Below are 19,680 nucleotides of genomic sequence, written 5' to 3'. Positions count from 1 at the left end.
TTGAGTTCCAGTCTTTATTTGAGAAATCACTCCTTGCAAGACTGTAAATAATTTAGACCAAGGAAATTCCCATCCTCTATTCTATATAAATAGAATTCTATTCTAAATATGGTGAAGAGTTCTGGAGAACCGAAGCTATGGTTGTCGCATTCTAGCAATCCAGTGGCTACCCAACCCCAAATTTTCATGAAACATGACTATTTTTAGTTTTCTATTAAAAAAATAAGTGATTCTAATTTTGAAAATGCACCAGACAGGTATTTTGTTGCATTGGATATTAAACAATGGGCGATTTTTTGACTTTTCTAGTTTCACATGTGGAGCCACCAGTGGCACAGTGTGTTAAAGTGCTGAGCTGCTGGACCTGAAGGTTCGAACCCGGGGAGCAGAGTGAGCGTCCGCTCTTAGTTCCAGCTTCTGCCAACCTAGCAGTTCGAAAACATGCAAATGTGAGTAGATCAATAGGTACCACTCCGGCAGGAAGGTAACGGTGCTCCATGCAGTCATGCTGGCCACATGACCTTGGAGGTGTCTATGGACAACGCTGGCTTTTCGGCTTAGAAATGGAGATGAGCACCAACCCCCAGAGTCAGATATAACTGGACTTAACGTCAGGGGAAACCTTTACCTTTACTTTAGTTTCACATATAAAGCATTATTTGGGTAATTAAGACATGTGGTTTTGTTTTATTCTGTCACAGTTACTAGTCACTTATCGTTTCAGCTGCTCATAAATATTTGCATGTAATACTGATCAAGGCCCACTTCCCTTGATAATGTTTAGTTATGCTGGCAGGAAAAATCTGAGCATACACATATCTAGACTCTTCACTTGTGTTTTGCATTAAAATGGCTCTTCAGTGATTCCCAGCACTTGTAGTAGCTCTTGTCCAGGCTAGTTTTCAGAGCCCAGTTGGTGAGAGCCAAGTTAAAAGAAGTCTCAAACATGAAGGCCTGTGGGAAGAAGAAGACATGTTTAGAAAAGGAGGTATCGGCAATACCAAGTTTATATTAATTACATAATGCAACTTGCTTCAATGTGTGGGAATGAATCTTATCATGGTCTCGGACAAGAATTTTGAAATGTTAAAACATTAAAACCAGAGGTTTAAAACATTAAAAGCAGAGACTCCAGAATATGCAATGTGTGTTTTTTTCACTCAGGGCTGTTAAAAAAGTGGAAGGAGCAGAAGCAAAACCTAATGACTACCTTTTTAAAATGTCAAATGGAACCTATAGAGTTGTTTGGCTTTTTTTCTTTTTGACTTTTTGGTCCAAGAGGATTGGAAAAGTTGAGCACCATGGAAACAACCTTGGAAGTAGTGTATGCAGCTCCATAACCACTCTTGGCCCAATCCTGCACCAATCGTTCTTATTTTGTTTCAATCTATCCACTTATTTCTGCTTCTGGTTTTCTCCTGGCTTTATTATGTACTGTTGCTGATTTACCTTTCTTAAATAATCCACCTTGTTTTATCTGTGTTACTCTGTATTTTCCTTTTCAGTGTACATCCCAAAAAGCCTGGGTGACCCAGCAATTTTCATCATCATCATCACCATCATTTAATAACTTATTAATCGCCCTCCATCCACGATGCTCTAGGCGATTTACAAGATAAAATTGTAAAGGATAAAAATACATACATAAAAATATTAATAAAATTAACATAGATTAAAAGCTCTAGTAAAGAGCCAGGTCTTGAGTGCGAGGGTAAAAGGCCCTAACTCACGCATGGCTCTCATATAGGGCGGCAAGGCATTCCATAAGGCAGGGGCAGAAATAGAAAAAGCTCTGCGTCTGGTCCTTTCCAAGTGCACTTCTCTAGGACCCGGTACATAAAGTAAGTCTTGTTGGGATGGTCGTTGCGACCTCCGATGATGGGAGAAGGAGAGACGGTCCCTAAGGTACGATGGGCCCAGGCCGTAAAGAGTTTTGAAGGTCAGAACTAGCATCTTATATAGACCACGGTAATCAGTTGGAAGCCAATGCAGATGCTGCAGCACTGGTGTTATGTGGCATTTCATGGGTGTTCTTGTGAGTAGCCTGGCTGCCGCATTCTGAACATTTTCAAATGTTATATGTAAGAAAAACAATTAGTTTTGCAGAAGGAATGGTTTTTGCTTTATTTTTGGTATATGTTAAGTTTTTTGAAAGCATCTATAATGAGACTAGCTAAGCATGTGATGTTTCTATGCCTTCAGACTGATTATGTAAAAACATTCATTGAGTTCAGTGGCTCAGACAGGTCTTGTATGTGCTCACCCTGCACATATGGTCTCATCACATGTCTTCAATTGTAACTAGATATATTGATTACAAGAGCCAGCATAGTGTAGTGGTTTGAGCATTGGACTATAGCTCTGGCAACTAAGGTTTGAATCCCTAACTGGCCATGGAGACCCTTTGGACAAATCGCATTCTCAGTCAGGCAAAGGCAAACTGCTCAAATCATGTCAAGAAAACCCTGTGATAGGATTGCCTTAGGGTCACCATAAGTTGGAAACAAATTCAAAGCACCCAATATTTATATTCCTAGCCTTTACTATATTCAGATTTTCAGTTCTTGATTCATATAGATGATCTATAATTATTCACTGTAAATGTATTTTTCTGTTAATACATATATTTTTGTTTGTTTGTTTTTTGCAGATCCTATTCTAGCATTGTGACCAGAATGTGTGGGATAGTAAAGTTCTGATAAGCACACTCTTGTGACTTTAAACTATGCAGACAATGTTATATCCCTGTTCTAGTCTTCCACTTACTTACAGTGATGCCACAATTGATTATCTCCTCTCTTCTCTGCTTCATTTGGAATCATTTTCTGTGTAAATCTAGGGGTGATCCTTACTAACAACATATGTGTCTCTCATGAGCATCTCCTGCCTGAAAACAAGGTCAGGATAAAAACATGACCTCCCCATTTATTGGCTGTTTCACTTGGCTTCTTGAGGTTCATACCATAGTTCCCTCTGCAACTCTCTCAGGCTGTAGCTTGCTGGTACTTGCTTTCTCAAAACAGACAGCATCTGGCCCATGAGGTGTCATCATACTATGCAGAGTGCCACCTCCAGGTAGAAATCCTTGTTCCTTCGCCTCATATGTTCCTTTGATTAAGCCCATAAACTCACTCATGCAGTTTCCTGTGGAAATAAATGGAATTAAAATTTATCATTCTGAAACTTAGATGAATGCTATGATGCTCCAGTTATACTCCAGTGCCCTAATCCCAATAAGGGATCTGGACCACTTCACAGAATCTCTGAGATGTGATATACCTTAATATTTGGGGGGCCCAGGGGATGATATGCATAGAGGGTTATAGGGCCATTTCTAGGACCCTCTGACCCCTTGCAGGACACATACCTATCTTCTCTCCCCGAGGAGAAAGAAGAAGGTGAGCATTGACTATTTGGGTGTGCTATTTAGATGATTAGTTTTGGGGCTGTGTGCTCTCCTTGAGCATATGGTCAAAGGTGGTTTCTGCTGATTCACTGACTTAGATGGTGGGTATTGCTGCCAGATACTAGCTCTATATAGCTGCTGCCACAGTTTCAAGCTGTGACTGTGATTGAAGAGAGAGGAGAAAGTGAGTTTGTATTTTGCAGGTCAGCATTGACTATTTGGCTGTGATTCTTGGAAACTTATGACTGTTTGGGGAACATGTGCTGTTGCAGAAAACACGGTCTAAACTGGGACAGAACTTCTGCTGAGACACTGGTAGGGTTGAAAGCTAGTGATAAGCATCTACAAGCTGTATTTCACGGCTGCCTCAGTATCTGAAGCTCAGCAAACAGGAAAGCAGGCATTCTTGTGGACATTTTGCTGGGAAATTTGAGGAAACAGCCACTACCTAAACAGGATTACAATCATCAATGGTGACAAATATCTATGCCATGTTTGTTTACTTTCAAGAGGATCTACCTTGCAGCAAGAGCATACTGTTTTCTTATTGGAAAACAAGAGGCAGCATTTTGAGGCCTGTGTATCTATACTTGACATGACCAGGGATGATGAAGCAGACTCATTGCAAGACTGAGCATTGGGGATGCTTGTTAGAAGCATGGCAATGCCTAAGCACAGGAGGGAGATAACATGGAGAACTGTGACTCACAGAAGCAGAGCAATCACAGAACTACAGAGTTGGCAGAGGCCCTCATGAGCTATCAGTTTCAGTCCCCTATTCAATGCAGGGTCTCCAACTTAAGCATTCCCACCAGGTAACTCCCCAACAAGTTAAATTGCCTCTGCGTCTGTCTGTCTGTTGTCTCTGTCTCGGTTCGATGTGTTTATGGGCATTGAATGTTTGCCCTATATGTACATAATGTGATCCGCCCTGAGTCCCCTTCGGGGTGAGAAGGGCGGAATATAAATACTGTAAATAAATAAAAAATAAACATCTTTCTGAAGACTTCCAAAGAAGGAAATGCCACCATCATACTTCAAAGCTTGGAGATACCATAGAGTCATAGAGTTGGAAGAGACCACATGGGCCATCCAGTCCAACCCCCTGTCAAGAAGCAGGAAAATCACATTCAAAGCACCCCCAATAAATGGCCATCCAGACTCTGCTTAAAACCTCCAAAGGAGACTCCACCACACTCTGGGGCAGAGAGTTCCACTGCTGAACAGCTCTCACTAGCTTGTTTACCAGAAGGTCATGGGGGACCTTGTCAAAGGGCCTTACTGAAATCTAGACATTTTACATGCATGGCATTTCCTGTATCTACCCAGCTTGTAACTCTACTAAAAAAGAGATCAGATTAGTCTGGCATGACTTCTTTTTGATAAATCCATGTTGACTATTAGCGATGACCGCATTTGTTTTTAAATGTTTGCAGACCATTTCCTTAATGATATTTTTTAGAATCTCTTTGTCTTTATTTGCTTTCAGTTACTGTATTTTAGTATTAATATCAAGTCAATATAGAGTTTATGTATGATATAGTATAGTCCTATTTTTAATAGTAACTCAAGAAACCAGAAACTATATTTATCTTGCATCTACCATTCCCCATAGCCCCCTCGAATGATTGTCAACTTGACATGGTGAGGGGGCTTGCGTGTTCCAATGAACCTGAGGGCACAACCACGGGAGTCACACACTCCCAGGAGTGGCCACAGGGGAGGATCCAGACCAAGAACAATCCGAAGACCCAAAGACCTCAATGGCGGAGCAGGCGGAGGATAACATGGTACATGTTACAATGGCTGTGAAGGCGGAAGAAGGCTGCAACAGACTGAGAAGCCACTCTCGTTGTGTTAATCACACCACTCAATCTGTGAAGACTGTGTGTTGACCGGCCGTGCACCGACCTCCACACATTAAAAAAAATCACGCGCAGGCGTGTTTCAAAAAATGGAGGACCATCATCCTCGAACTACGAGGGATCACCTAAGTAAGTAAATAATTCCCCATAGATCAGTGGTTCTTAACCTGTGGGTCCCTAGGTGTTTAGGCCTACAACTCCCAGAAATCTCAGCCAGTTTACCAGCTGTTAGGATTTCTGGGAGTTGGAAGGCCAAAGCATCTGGGGACCCACAGGTTGAGAACCACTGCCATAGGTGAGGGTTAACTGAGAGTCTGCTGTATAGTGAAATTAAGGACACACTTACTGTGGTAATAAGGTGGACGGAAAGTATTGGTTGCCACTCCCCAGCGGGGTGGAAATATAACAAAATCAGCAACTGCCACTCCAGGACGAGTTGACTTTGCAGTTAAGACGGTGAAGATAGAGGGATCCTACATAGTCCGAAAATGACAGATGGTTTTAACAGAGTTGCATAGGAAACTGAAGGCATGATTGTATTGTATGACACTTGCACATTGGAAATCCAAGGCTAAGACCCCATCTATACTTCCATTTAATAGATAGGTCCCATTGCTTTTCAATGCAAATTACAAGTCCACAGTATGATTACTTTTCAAAGGTCTTGAATTATTATTTGTTAGAGCAACTAAATAATTCATTTGGGGGGGGGGGCTCCCCTTTAGATTTTTGGTCTTCCCTTGCAAAGAAGTGACTAAGCAGCCCAATGCAACACTATGGCTTCCACATCAATTCAGAAAGGCCAGAACTTACTGCATGGTCAAAAGCCACAGAATTTATAACCATAAAATTGCTGAGGTTGTACTTGTATGGGGTGTAGTTTCCATGCCAGGCTACAACATTGAATGGAGAGCAGTTCTGTAAAATAAAGCAGAATGCAGCTGTCTTGGGTGAAAAGGTTGAAAATGTGACAATAAACACAAAGAGCAAAAAGATTTCAAAACAAGGCTTTTAAACAATTCAATAACGTGCGGTAGTGATAGGGGACACTGCTGAGAAGAAAGAAGCAGTGATTTATGGACCTGGTTGGATCTCTTGAGAGCTTGCTGTGTTTCAGGTAAGGTCTGACACAAGAGGAATAGAGTAGTATTAAGATTTCCCTTGATCTAGATCAGGCATGGGCAAACTCTGGCCCTGTGGGTGTTTTGGACTGACTGTTAGGAATTGTGGGAGTTGAAGTCCCAAACACCTAGTGGGCCAAAGTTTTCCCATGCCTGATCTAGATCAAGGGAAGAGGGCTTGGTAGCCATTTGAAAATTCCCTCATCTTGATCCCAAAAGAGTGTATTTTGGGACCTCAAGGAGCATTTCAGTAGGAGGGCATCCATGTGTACAAAACCTTAAGGAATTTTAAAGATCATTCCCAGAACTTTCAAGTGATCCTAGAAATAAATATGAAGTTAATGCAACTGTTTTAGTGAGGGAGTTAAAGGATTCCTATATATGGCCCTTTCTATTCAGTTGGAGTTTTCCCCACATCCCTATGTTTTAGAAGCAGGTACCTGATTTTCCCTGAATAAGCCTGTCAGCTTGGATTTTTCTCTTCACAGACCATTCTGAGAGTCTCTGGTGTTACTACTCCCCATGTACCACCTTAAAGAGTGGTATCCTAACTGGCAGATTCCCTTTTCTTATTTTGGAAGATTTCAGCTTGGTTTCAAGTTGACATGCTTATGCTTTTTTAGACAGATGTAAGTCTCTGTTATGGGTTACATGACATTGCTAAGCCTTCATGTCTCTGATGAATATTTTCAGTTTCAAAATGAAAACTCTGATTCCCCAACCTGCTGTGCTGCAAAGAGTTTCCCCAGGTACTTGTTGATGATGGTATAACCCCCAGCTACTTGCCGATCTTCATACCAGGCCACGGGCACAAGGAAATCACGTGGATTAGCCAAGCCATTGGCTCCTAGAAGAGAAAGAAACAACGGGTAGGTCATGATGATGATGATGATGGTGGTGGTTGTTGTTGTTATTTACAACCCATTTTTTTTCTAAACGGACACGCTTTACCACCACCTGTTTACTTGAACACTGTAAATAGTGAACATCAATTTACTTTTGGACAGATTCTCTTTACTTTAATTACATGCTTTATATTATAATCTCTATTTGGAAGTTAGTGTACACAAGTTGTTTATTGTTATTTGCTGTAGAACCTAAGTTCTGGAGGGCCAGAAAACTGGAGTCAATAATATATGATTTGATAAAGCTCTTATAGCTGGGGAGAACTTCGAAAGTTGTGTACTATGTCTACTAGAAAACTAACTCTCTCCCCCAGACTGTAGTGGAGGCTCCTTCTTTGGACCATTCAGGACAGTTCAACTCTCTGCCCCTGAGTATAGTGGAGGCTCCTTCTTTGGAGGTTATTAAGCAGAGGCTGGATGACCATCTGTCGGGGGTGCTTTGAATGTGATTTCCTGCTTCTTGGCAGGGGGTTGGACTGGATGGCCCATGAGGTCTCTTCCAACTCTATTATTCTATGATTCTATTATTCTAAGGTTTAGCCAACAACATTGTGATTTTGATAGGACCTAGGAGGCCCTCCTTGCGGTCCCACCACTGTCATAAGTGTGGTTGGTGGGGGCGAGGGAGAGGGCCTTCTCGGTGATAAGCTCCTGGCTTTAGAATTCCCTCCCCACACTAGCCGAGGGAATTGCCGAACGGGGGAGTCGCCGCCATTGGGGAGAGTCGCCAGGAGGTGTGGTGAGGAACTTACTGACCTTGGCAAGTTGAGCTGTTGTTGTGTCTAGAGAAAATTCCTGATAAGGAAGAGGCTAGTCTCGTGAGAGCTGGGGAGTAGTCCGCAGCCCGAGCGGGCCTACGCAACAAACCGGAAGGAAATCCGGGGAGCCGGAAAAGAAGAGACACACACACCAACAAGTGCGACACCCAAGGAACAAGAAGGCACTCTCTTAGGTTCCGCAGCGTGCGCAGGAAATTGAAGGACGGACGTAAAATAAGAAGTAAGAAAACAATAAACAAAATACGGAATAGTCTGTAAAAAGCCTAAAGGTTTACAAGGGCAACTTGAGAATTCCTAGTAAATGAGCTAAGGAAAATTTAGTAAGGGATTTTGAGAGACAGTTTTGGAAGACAGGTTCGATAGTATAATTAAGTATCTGGAAAGGAGACGCAAGTGGCACCTGTACTTGTGACTAGACATATAGAAACTATATAACAGAGGTCTTTATAAACTATATATATATATTGGGATCATATTGTATAATAACTGACTTGATGATTTGCACTGTTCTTTGACTAAGTATAAAGGGTGCGACCAGCGGAAAATCGAAACTATTAATACAATGACTTCATTGAAAGGAAGAACAGATAAAGACTGGAGGGACCTGAAAGTTCCAGCAAGAAGAAACTCAGTCTCCGCGATGGAGGAAGTTAATCTCCGGGACCTTCTCAGAGAGATCCAGAGTGTCTCGGGGAAACAAGACATAATCCAAAAAGAAGTTCAGGCAATCGCAACTAAACAGGATATTCAACATAAACAATTCCAGGAGGAAATGGCTGAACTTAAAAGGGAATTGAGAGAGGAATTGGGTTCTTTGAAGGAGGAGATCCAAAAAAATGCAGACGAGATTCAAGATTTAAAAACAGAAAGCGTAAAGGCAGAGAAAATGAATAACAAACTGCAAAGGAAAGTGGAATCGATAGAGGCGAGAAGCAGTAGGTTGGAAAAAATGCAAGAAACAATTGAAACAAATGAGTCAGAATACCAACTCAGACTCCGTAATGTCCATGAAGAACAAAAAGAGAATATTAAATCTATAATATCACAATTGATTGCAAGGCTAATGGACTGCCAGGAGAAAGAAGTAGATTTGCAAATTGATAAGGTCTATCGTATAAACACTAACTTTGCTAGAAAGAATAAAGTAGCGAGGGACGTAATTGTACACTTTGTCAGAAAGAGTTTCAGAAATGAAGTTCTGCAAAACAACAGAACCAAGACTATGACATATAATGATAAAAAGGTAGTTATCCTTAGAGAATTCCCCTTGTCAGTCTTGAACAGACGGAGGAAATATTTTTTTCTCACGGACGAACTGAAACGATTGCAGATAAGATTTCGATGGGAAAAATATGAAGGCATCATGCTAACATATAACGGCGAAAGGACCTGGATTACGTCGGAAGAGAAAGCGGATGAGTTTTACAGAAAGCTAAAAAAAGATCTAGCCCAGATACAAACGCCACAATCGGCTGGAAAGGGGAAAAACCCTAAGGGTTCAAAAAAAAGGAGATTCGAGTCTCCAAAGGAAGACTGCACCACTTCGATGTCGACTCGGATAGCCAAAGAAGATGAAGCGAGCAGACTATCGGATAAAGAGGAGGAGGAAGATGAAGAACTTTTAAATGAGTGATTTCAAACAACCAATAAAACTATTTTCAAACAATATTAACGGTTTGAATGTCCCCAGTAAGAGAAAGAGAGCGTTTAACTATTTAATACATAACAACTTTAATATCATTGGTTTGCAAGAAGTCCACATCTCCCAAAAACATTATAAATATCTAATAAATAAAAAATTAGGAAAAGAATACTTCTCCCTAGACAGGAAAAAAAAAGGGGAGTAGTTATATATGTAGATGAAAAATTTAAATCAGAATTAGCATTCAAAGATCAGGAAGGCAGAATAATAGCGACAAAGATCAACACAGGTTCTGAAACAATATTACTATGCAATATTTATGTACCAAATGGCCCAAAAAGGAAGTTTGTGAAATCGCTGAGACAGTATATTGCCCAGAGTAATTTTGATCATGTGATTTTAATGGGTGATTTCAATGGTATAATAGATAAGAATTTGGACAAATCAAATGTACAAAAGAGAAAGGAAAACAACTCACTCCCACAAAATTTTATGGCATTCAAAAAAGAGTATGATTTGCAGGATATATGGAGAATTAGAAACCCAAGTCAGAAGGATTATACCCATTTTTCAAACAGGCATAAATCCTGGTCTAGGATCGATATGATTTGGGTATCAAAAACATTGGCTACGAAAATTAATGATTTAAAGATCATGTCTAGAGATTTGTCAGACCATAGCCCATTAATTATGGAAATAAATGTTAGGAGTACTACTAAAAAATGGAGATTAAATGACAATATGATTAAAAAGGAACAAGATATTATTAAATTGAGAGAAATGACCAAAGAATATTTTAAGTTCAATGACACGCCGGAGATAACACCTAAAATTATATGGGATTCCTACAAGGCGGTGGCCAGAGGATTTTTTATCCAACAAAAAGCAATACAAAATAAACATAAATATCAAAGATTAAAAGAACTACAAACAGAGATCGATAGTAAAGAGATGGAATTAAAAACTAACCCAGGAAACGAGAAAATTGTTAAACAATTAGGGGTGTTAAAAAATCAAAAGAAAAATTGGGATCTAGACAAATTAGCAAATCAGATAAAATGGACAAAACAGTATGGATATGAAAATGCCAATAAGCCGGGAAAATGGCTATCAAGATTAATTAGAAAAAAAAGGGAAGCGCAACAAATATTACAAATCAAATTAAAAGATAGAGAGATAAATACTGATAAGGAGATAAGAGAGGAATTTTAAAAATACTATAAAGAACTATATGACAAGGATCAAATTAGCCAAGATGATATAGTAGAATATCTATGCCAACAAAAACTACAGAAGATTACAGATGAACAGAGGTTAAATTTAAATAAGGTAATAGATATCGACGAAATTAAAAAGGCAATAAAGGACCTAGATGCAAACAAAGCGCCAGGCCCCGATGGGTTCATTGCAGGCTTCTACAAAATTGAGCAGGACGTTGTCCTTCAACATTTAAAAAAAATAATGAACCTGGCCCTAACTGATAAGACCATACCAGATACTTGGAAGGAAGCTGAAATCATAATGATACATAAAGAGGGGAAAGACCCGAGGGATGTAAGAAACTATCGTCCAATCTCCCTGTTAAATACAGACTATAAAATCTTTACGAAAATATTAGCGAATAGACTAACAGAATTTCTACAGACATGGATTGAAGAAGACCAGACGGGGTTCTTACCAAATCGTAGTACAAAAGACAATGTTAGAATTATTGTAGATGCCATTGAATATTATGATCAGAACTGCCAAAAAGAGGTCGGCTTTCTATCGCTGGATGCGGAGAAAGCCTTCGATAAACTTAATTGGGACTTTGTAAAACTGTTATTAAAAGAATTAGATTTTGGAATGCAATTCATAAATGGAATACAATCGATTTATAATCAACAAAAAGCAAAATTAAGGATCAATGGCGAAACAACAGAAGAATTTGAAATAAAAAAGGGCACCAGGCAAGGCTGCCCGTTATCCCCTCTGATTTTCATTTTGGCGATAGAGGTACTCCTAAGATCAATTAGGAAGGATCCAAACTTAAAAGGCATCAAAATTGATAAACAAGAAATTAAAATACGGGCATTTGCGGACGATTTAATATGTATAGTAGAAAACCCAAAATCTAAATTAAAAGATTGGTTAGGAAAAATTGAAAAATTTGGTAAACTAGCGGGAGTGAGTATAAATAAAGACAAAACGGTGATCCTGACAAAGAATATTTCTTTAAAAGATCAAGAAGAAATAAAGAGGATATCAGGCTTAGAAACAGTAAAAAAAATTAGGTACCTGGGAATTTGGATTGGAGTCAAAAATAATCAACTGTTGGAACTAAATTATAGTAAAAAATGGAAAGAAATTAAAAAAGATTTAGAAAATTGGAAGGATTTAAATCTGTCTTTATTAGGAAGAATTGCGACTGTCAAAATGAACATTTTACCTAAATTACTTTATTTATTTCGGAATATACCTATTATTAGAAATATGAAGCTAATCAATGGCTGGAATAAGGAAATAAGTAGATTTATATGGAAAAACAAAAAACCCAGAATCAAATTAGCAACAATGATCACCCCAAAATCAAAAGGTGGATTCGGCCTCCCAGATTTTAAATTATACCATGAAGCCTGTACACTAGACTGGATTATGGATTGGGTAAAATTAGAAAAAATCAAAATTTTAACACTGGAAGGTTACGACCTAAGAAAAGGTTGGCACAGCTACTTATGGTGTGACCAATTTAAAACTGAAAAAAACTTCGGAAATCACTTCATTAGATCATCCCTAATCAAAACATGGATAAAATACAAAAGATATTTTTATGGGAAAACCCCACTCTGGTTTTCACCCTTAGAAGCACATCAAAGAAGACTTCTTGGTTGGAATAACTGGCCGACATATAGGGAAATCCTAAAGAAACCCCTTAGAACAGAAGAAACACCTCAAATTGAGGAATTAAAGGAACTCCAAAAAGGATATAACAACGTATCTTGGTATCAGTATTTACAGATAAAGGAGAGTTTTAAAAAAGATAAAGAAGTAGGGTTTAATATGTGTAATGGATTCTGGGACAACATACTTTTAAGGAAAAAAAAAGTCATAACACTACTATATAATAAATTATTAGATTGGGCAACAGAATCTGAAATAGTCAAAGAATCAATGCTAAAATGGTCAAGGGATGTAGGTCGACCGATCTTAATGGATGAATGGGAAACAATCTGGAATAAGAAAATTAAATACTGCCTAGCAACTGATCTCAAAGAAAATTGGCTAAAAACAATACACAGGTGGTACCTAACACCAAAAAAAATAGGGTATATGTTCCAGAATATAGACAATAGATGTTGGAGATGCAAAGAACAAGTCGGCTCATACCATCATATGTGGTGGAGCTGTAAGAATATTAAAAAATATTGGAAAGTAATTAGAGAGGAATGTGGAAAAATTTTAAAAACCAAATTTGAATGTAAGCCAGAAATATTCCTATTAGGACTATCCCCTATATTAGATAACAAGAGGAAAGATACAAAGGAAAATAGGAAGAATGCTGAGAAAATCTTCACTTTTTTAGTAACCGCAGCTAGACTAGTAATAGCGAGATATTGGAAAGGAACAATTATCCCAACTAAAGAAATGTGGCTGGAAAAAGTAACAGAGATTAAGAATATGGATAAATTGACCTACATGGTCAAAAAGAATACCGGACGCGCCATGAAGGAAACGGATTGGTCAGACTTTGAAAAGTACCTACAAGAAGAATTAAGAAGGTGATGAATAAACAGACTGAACAGGAAGACAGAAGAGTGGAAGTCTACCCCCCCCCCTCCCTAGTTAGATAACCTTTCCCAGCTCTTTCCCTCTCCCTTCTTCCCTGACAACCCTCCCCATATCCGCCCCATCGTCTCGATGAGACTCCTATCCCCACCCAATATCCTTCCCACCCATATCAACCCTATTCTTTTCCTTTAGTTCCCAACTGAATGTACTAAAATTCAATAAAAAAATTTTTAAAAAAAAGAATTCCCTCCCCACACTGTCCTCCTTTCATAGGGACATGAAGATGTGGCTCTTCAATCAAGCCGTTAAGAATATTTGGCCCTTAGTTGTCCTACATAGTAATCACACATCCTGCACTTTATCCCATGCCCCCTCTCCATTACTGCAGCTGGTACTTATTTTATTCCAATTTTTACAGCCCGACCATGGTGCCCATAATTTACCGCTTGATTGAGTCTGAATTGATTATTTATATGTTACATGTGTTTTATTTTATTTCATTTTATACTATCTTCACTTTTATGTTGTGCTATCTGTAATCTACCCTGAGTCCCTTTGAGGAGATAGTGAAGGGATATAAGAATAAAGTTGTTGTTGTTGTTATCATCATCATCATCATCCTGACACTATCATTACAGTAAATCTAAGAGGCTATAATTTAGTAAAGGGTTGCTTGTAGTAAGAACTTCCCTGTTCTGTTAACATGCAGTGTTTGGTTTGTAAACACACTCACCCAAAATTATTGGGTATTCTTGTGCACAGACAGGATATTTTCTTCTCTTTTTGCACAGGCATACTATCTCTACACACTCTGCTTAATTGACATGTCCAGGACAGCTGCGACATTTGGCCTTCATTCTTTTTTGCCTAGTCTGTTTACTTTCCTTTTTTTTTTTTTTGCTAGTCAGTGTCTCTGGGTGACATGGGAACTAATCCTGAGATCAATGTATAAGGCAGCCCTGAGATTTACCTTTTTCTTCTCCAGCTTTTATCACAATCTGAAACATCATTACAACCCTGAGACATACCTCACCCTTCCGCATGTTTTGGTGTTATTGAACTTGTAGTCTGATGTTTAAAGAGAATTCCAAATTCTAAAGTTTGCTTGGTATTCTGTAACATTTCTGACAGGTCTAAGAAAGTAAAGTATTGTTTTGGGATGTAATCATAGTAATGAATATTTACCAATAGGTCCCAAGTCAGGCAGCTCAAAATGTACACCATATACTTCCAAGACATAGCCCCGAGTTTCTCCAGATACTTCTACACTAAATCGCATCCCTTGCTGGAAGAGAAAGAACAAAAATAATCCTGAGTTAAAGAGCTGCTTTTTCCATGCCAAGATCAGATTGATCACTCCAAGTAATTTTAAACTTATGGCGACCCATAGGTGAACCTGTCATAGTCCAGCACTCAAAGTACTCCACTATGCTGGTTCCTAATTGATGGCATAAGATAATTTCTTACTCCAAAAAGAGCCACAGTTAGGAGTATAGTTATAGAGGCCACAGACTCTATGTTCCCCATGATACTCTTGCAAACAAGCCAGTACTAAGAGCCACTGCTTACCTGAATGACACAGATTTCATTGGGCTCCACCAACAACTTTCCAAACTCTGTAGTTATTAACAACTCTCCTTGCTGTGGTACTAGAAAAAGAAATGGAAGGAATAATGTTACAATACTATAGCAGACTCCTCCATAGACAACAAGGTTAGAAGATTGTGGGTTTTTTAAAAAAAATCTAATTTTTAAACAGTTCTCCTCTGACCTCTTTTTGTGGTCTCTGTGGTTCACTCATATGGATATTGATCCTTTGAGAGCCATATCAGGACAATTCTAGAGCTGAATATTTTTTAGTAGGAATCCCATTTCTAAAACTCCCCATCTCTGCCCCAAAGCAATGGATATTAATCTTGAATGGAAAATGAAATGTAGGGAATCCGAACTGACATGGTGCCTGAGAAATTATGAATTTATCTCTGGAATGTCTTAGCTCACATCAGGGTGTTTAAAAACAGTCATTTAAAACAGTCCATGTTTATGCTTATGTTAAGATGCAGGATGATTAATTTACACACTACTACAAATAATGTTAGATGGGCTGGATTTAGGGAGCTGAGGAAATGTTTTCTCAAACTTGTGTGGTGGGTGTGTTATTTCATACTCCCACCATTCTCAATTGTCATTATATTTCAGCTTGGGAAGAATCATCCATTGGTCTTGCCTTTTCTTGTTGTATATAGTTTGGTTTTCTTTAAATAATGCTAATAAACAGTTCTTGATTGGTGCCAACAAGAAATATTTTGCTAATTCCTGTTACTTTTTTACTATAATTCATTTGGTGTGGATTGGTAATATTATCACGAGTAGAGCACCCTCTTAACGTGTAAGAAAGCAGTGCACTGAATGAAGATGAGAGATAACTGCTAGCATACACAGGATTCTGTACTTCCAACAGGAGTGGATGCTTTGCAGAGCTATTGATATTATTTAATATTTTCCTCTATATGCGATGCTTTAAAACACTTCCAGTCTTCCTGTAGTTATTTTCCAGTTTTAAATACAGCAAACATAACTGTCCAGAAAAGATCAGCGTGATACAAATGAAATGGCAACTCACCAATCAGAAAGTCTCCATCAGAATTGTAAAAACAGCTGTAGAGAAGAAACAATGGATGCCTGAATTTATCAAATGTGGGTATCAAGAATGTGACCTTAATTATAATCTCAGAGCCCACTGTTTTCATAACCCTTTTGTGTTTCTATTGTTCTGCCATGAAGTCATTTTTTAAATGTTTTACACTGGCCACATTTTTAAAGTCTTGTCAATTTAATCTGATCCCCCGTCCCATCTACACCCCATTCTTTACCAACCTCCAATAAAATATGCCAATTGTCTGTTTCATATTGTGCTCTTCCCCACCACAGACAGCATGAGAGAGGTAATTTCTTATCCTTGTACCTTTAAATCAGTCTAGTGGATTCGTATTATCTGGCTTACTGTTTTGGTATTTTCCACCCAAAAGGAATAATTAATTTCAGTGCTGGTCAGAAGATCCCTTCTGTAGACATAGACTAAGATCCTATACTCATTTAACATGATGCAAAGATACATTTGTTTGTTTGTGCCAACTGAACAACTTGTATAGTGAGTGCCAAGGCCTGGATCTCACCCAGTATAAAACAGTTGAATAGCTCTCCACGCATCAAATCAAAATGAGCGAGAAAGCTATTTATGCTGACAGAGAAGGTAATGACTTGTCCTAACTATTAGTCCCAGCTGGAGGAGATAAATTGTCTCTATGATAATCAGTATTCAGTAAGCTGCCACTGAATTTATCTAGCCCAAGTGGTTGTAGCAACCGGATTTAGGTCTCTGTAGCAGGCTTCCAGTTAAACTGTGGGGTTCTAGTTTTGCAGGAAATAAAGTTTTGTCTTTTCCTGGTGCCTAGATTATATACATTTTCTTTGTACTTTCCTTCCCATCCAGTCAAGCCAACAGCACTTAACTGCTTCAGCTTTCCAATATTGAACTAGACAACTGGAGTTCATATTTTAAAAAGAGATGTAGATATCAGTCAGAATCTTTCCAAGATTTTCAACCTTCCAAAAGGGAACTGTCGGAGATGTGCTGAAAGTTTTACCTTTCCATTTTTATCAGATATGTTAAATAGATGTTCTCAAAGATGGTTTTAAAAAGAAAACAAATGGGCACCTATCATGGTGTTTTAGCTGCTGGTTCCCGCACTAGTAGGGAATTGAATTAGATAACTACAGAGATCACTCCCAACTTTTGCTAACTGTGTGTACGTCTCATCGTACTTAAGTGACAGTAAAATATAATTATAATCATATACAAAATAGGGGGAGAGGAAGAGGCAGGATTTAGGAACTGAAGGAAGGTTGGCCTGGTAGCCACTGATTCTCAGTGGACAATCTGCATCTCTTCTCTCCCAGAATTCACAGAATGAATTGCTGCTAAACGATTTCTGATGGTATTCAGGGATTTGTGCAGAACCCTTGAGAAACACATGGCGTGCAAACCTGTTGGACATGGAGGTGTTACAGGTAAAGACGTGGATCGCAAGCCCATTCCGAGATCTGGGCTCACCAGCACCACACAAAGTGTGCAATCCCTATGGAAAGAAACACAAGGTCAGGATAAATAGCAATCCTTTTGATTAGTTACATTCCATCAACAAAATGTACTCACACTTAGAAAAACACTTCATTCTGCTTATTTTTATTAAAACTACTCGGGGACATTCAAAAGCATGCATGTTTGAAAACAGAAGCAATGTCAGAATGTTAGATATCTTGTAAATCCATTATAATGAATAGCGGGAGGATTGCACACCATCAGCTCAGTGAAGTGCTAGGACAACAATAACAAATTTTATTTCTTACCCATCTCCTCAAGGGTTTAATTTGATTTTTTGAGAGGAAAAGAAATGCATGGCTGAGTTTTGCATGATTTCTCAGAAGCATTCAAAAGTGATATGTGGGATGGGGATCAGCTACATCCCTCTGTGGAATTCAGATGGTTAAGGCAATTGTTTTTCCACACAGTCACAAGCACCATGCCTTGAATGGCAGTACATTGAGATAACTATCTGGTGCTTATTTTTCAGAAGTCCGTTTAGAAATTATTTTTCCTCTTCACTTCTGCCTCCAGAGTTCTTTCAGATGTACATAGATGATTCTGTACCATTCAAAATCATTTATTTACATACAGAAATTAAGCATTATTTAGGGCAAATCATCTTACACACTGGAGAGCACCATTATCTGTCCTAGGGATGAACTCTTAAAAGGCTTCTGTCCCTTAACTTACAGTTACAAAGTCCACTTTTCTCTGCGTTGTTATTGGGATCTCAAAAGGTTTCCATCGCAGCTAGAACAAAACAGAAACATGTTTTTAAATATATTGTACCATGATTGAAAGAATGGTGATGAAGCATCAGTGGAGACACCTTTTCCCCATGATAACTCTTTCAGAAGTGACTTTCCCTTCCAAGGGGTAGACTTCTCTCATTTTCTCTTATCTCACCCTCGTTCTTAACTATGAGTTGTTTATAAGTTGGATGTTTGTAAATCAGGGACTGCCTGTATTGTAAAATAGGTTCAGTGTTGTAGAGAAGCATTATGTGTATATAAGCAGAGGCACACACAGATAATTGTAGTCATTGCTTTGGAAATTGCTTTCCTTAACGCAGTACAGATTGAGCATCCCTTATCCAGAATTCCAAAATCCAAAACTGTCCACATAGGCAGCTGCGATAGTGATATATTTGCTTTCTCATGGTTCAACATACACACTTGTTTCATGCACAACATTATTAATAATATTGTATACAGACTATTTGTCTAAGTTGCACATGAAACATAAATTAAGGTATTGTTTCGACTTGGGTCCCATCACCAAGATATCTCATTATGCACATTTATTTATTTATTTAATTTATATACCGCTCTTATCCCCCAGGGGGACCCAATTGTTTTTAATCCAAAACATTAATAGTCCCAAGCTGCATACTTGACCCTTAGAAATTACAATAACTATCTGCTTGTACTGATAGGTTTGTATACTCCTCCTCATTACTAATGTTTGCCTTTTCTTTGCCTGATCAGACACACTTTGATTTTTGTGTGTGTGTCAGAAGCGACTTGAGAAACTGCAAGTCACTTTTGGTGTGAGAGAACTGGCCGTCTGCAAGAGAGAACTGGCCATCTGGGACACCCAGATGTTTTACCATCCTGTGGGATGCTTCTCTCATATCCCTTCATGGGAAGCTGGAGCTTACAGATGGGAGCTCACCCCGCTGCCTGGATTCAAACCACTGACCTTTTGGTCAGCAGTCCTGTCAGCACAAGGGTTTGACACATTGAGCCACCAGGGGCTCCATCACACCTTGAAAATGCTCAGTCACACATGTAAAATGCTGAAGGATATATCACCTGAGAAAGAGCCCAGAATATATTTAAAAGGCCATAAAGGAATGCCTAGCTACTCTGAATTAATTTACATCTCCAGATCAAGATAAACTGTATGTAAGAGTACTAAAGGAACTCACAGATGTAATATCAGAGCTACAATCTTTGAGTTGATCTTCATTTTTGCATTTTCCTTTTCTTTTCTAATACGAACTGTACTCTTGTCCATTCGACCACTGCCTGTAGCTGTGGGGCTG

At 38.8% G+C, this 19,680-nt stretch overlaps 1 protein-coding gene across 1 annotated transcript in view; it reads right to left on the bottom strand.

Moving 5' to 3' along the window:
• The window catches only part of hgd (homogentisate 1,2-dioxygenase), a 28,204-nt gene continuing 8,524 nt past the window's right edge, over window positions 1–19,680 (bottom strand). The window contains exons 5-14 of the mRNA XM_062971304.1: window positions 18,324–18,383; window positions 17,534–17,625; window positions 16,110–16,144; window positions 15,056–15,135; window positions 14,672–14,771; window positions 7,115–7,239; window positions 6,085–6,189; window positions 5,618–5,744; window positions 2,963–3,144; window positions 1–954 (exon numbers count right to left, since the gene is read on the bottom strand). Coding sequence (XP_062827374.1) covers window positions 829–954; window positions 2,963–3,144; window positions 5,618–5,744; window positions 6,085–6,189; window positions 7,115–7,239; window positions 14,672–14,771; window positions 15,056–15,135; window positions 16,110–16,144; window positions 17,534–17,625; window positions 18,324–18,383 — 1,032 coding nt within the window. The 3' untranslated portion in view covers window positions 1–828. The remainder of the gene's footprint in view (window positions 955–2,962; window positions 3,145–5,617; window positions 5,745–6,084; window positions 6,190–7,114; window positions 7,240–14,671; window positions 14,772–15,055; window positions 15,136–16,109; window positions 16,145–17,533; window positions 17,626–18,323; window positions 18,384–19,680) is intronic.

Source organism: Anolis carolinensis, chromosome 2, assembly GCF_035594765.1.
Source record: "Anolis carolinensis isolate JA03-04 chromosome 2, rAnoCar3.1.pri, whole genome shotgun sequence".
Lineage (NCBI taxonomy): Eukaryota > Metazoa > Chordata > Lepidosauria > Squamata > Dactyloidae > Anolis > Anolis carolinensis.
The sequence above is the reverse complement of the archived record's forward strand: the minus strand, read 5'-3'. Positions and strand labels throughout refer to the sequence as shown.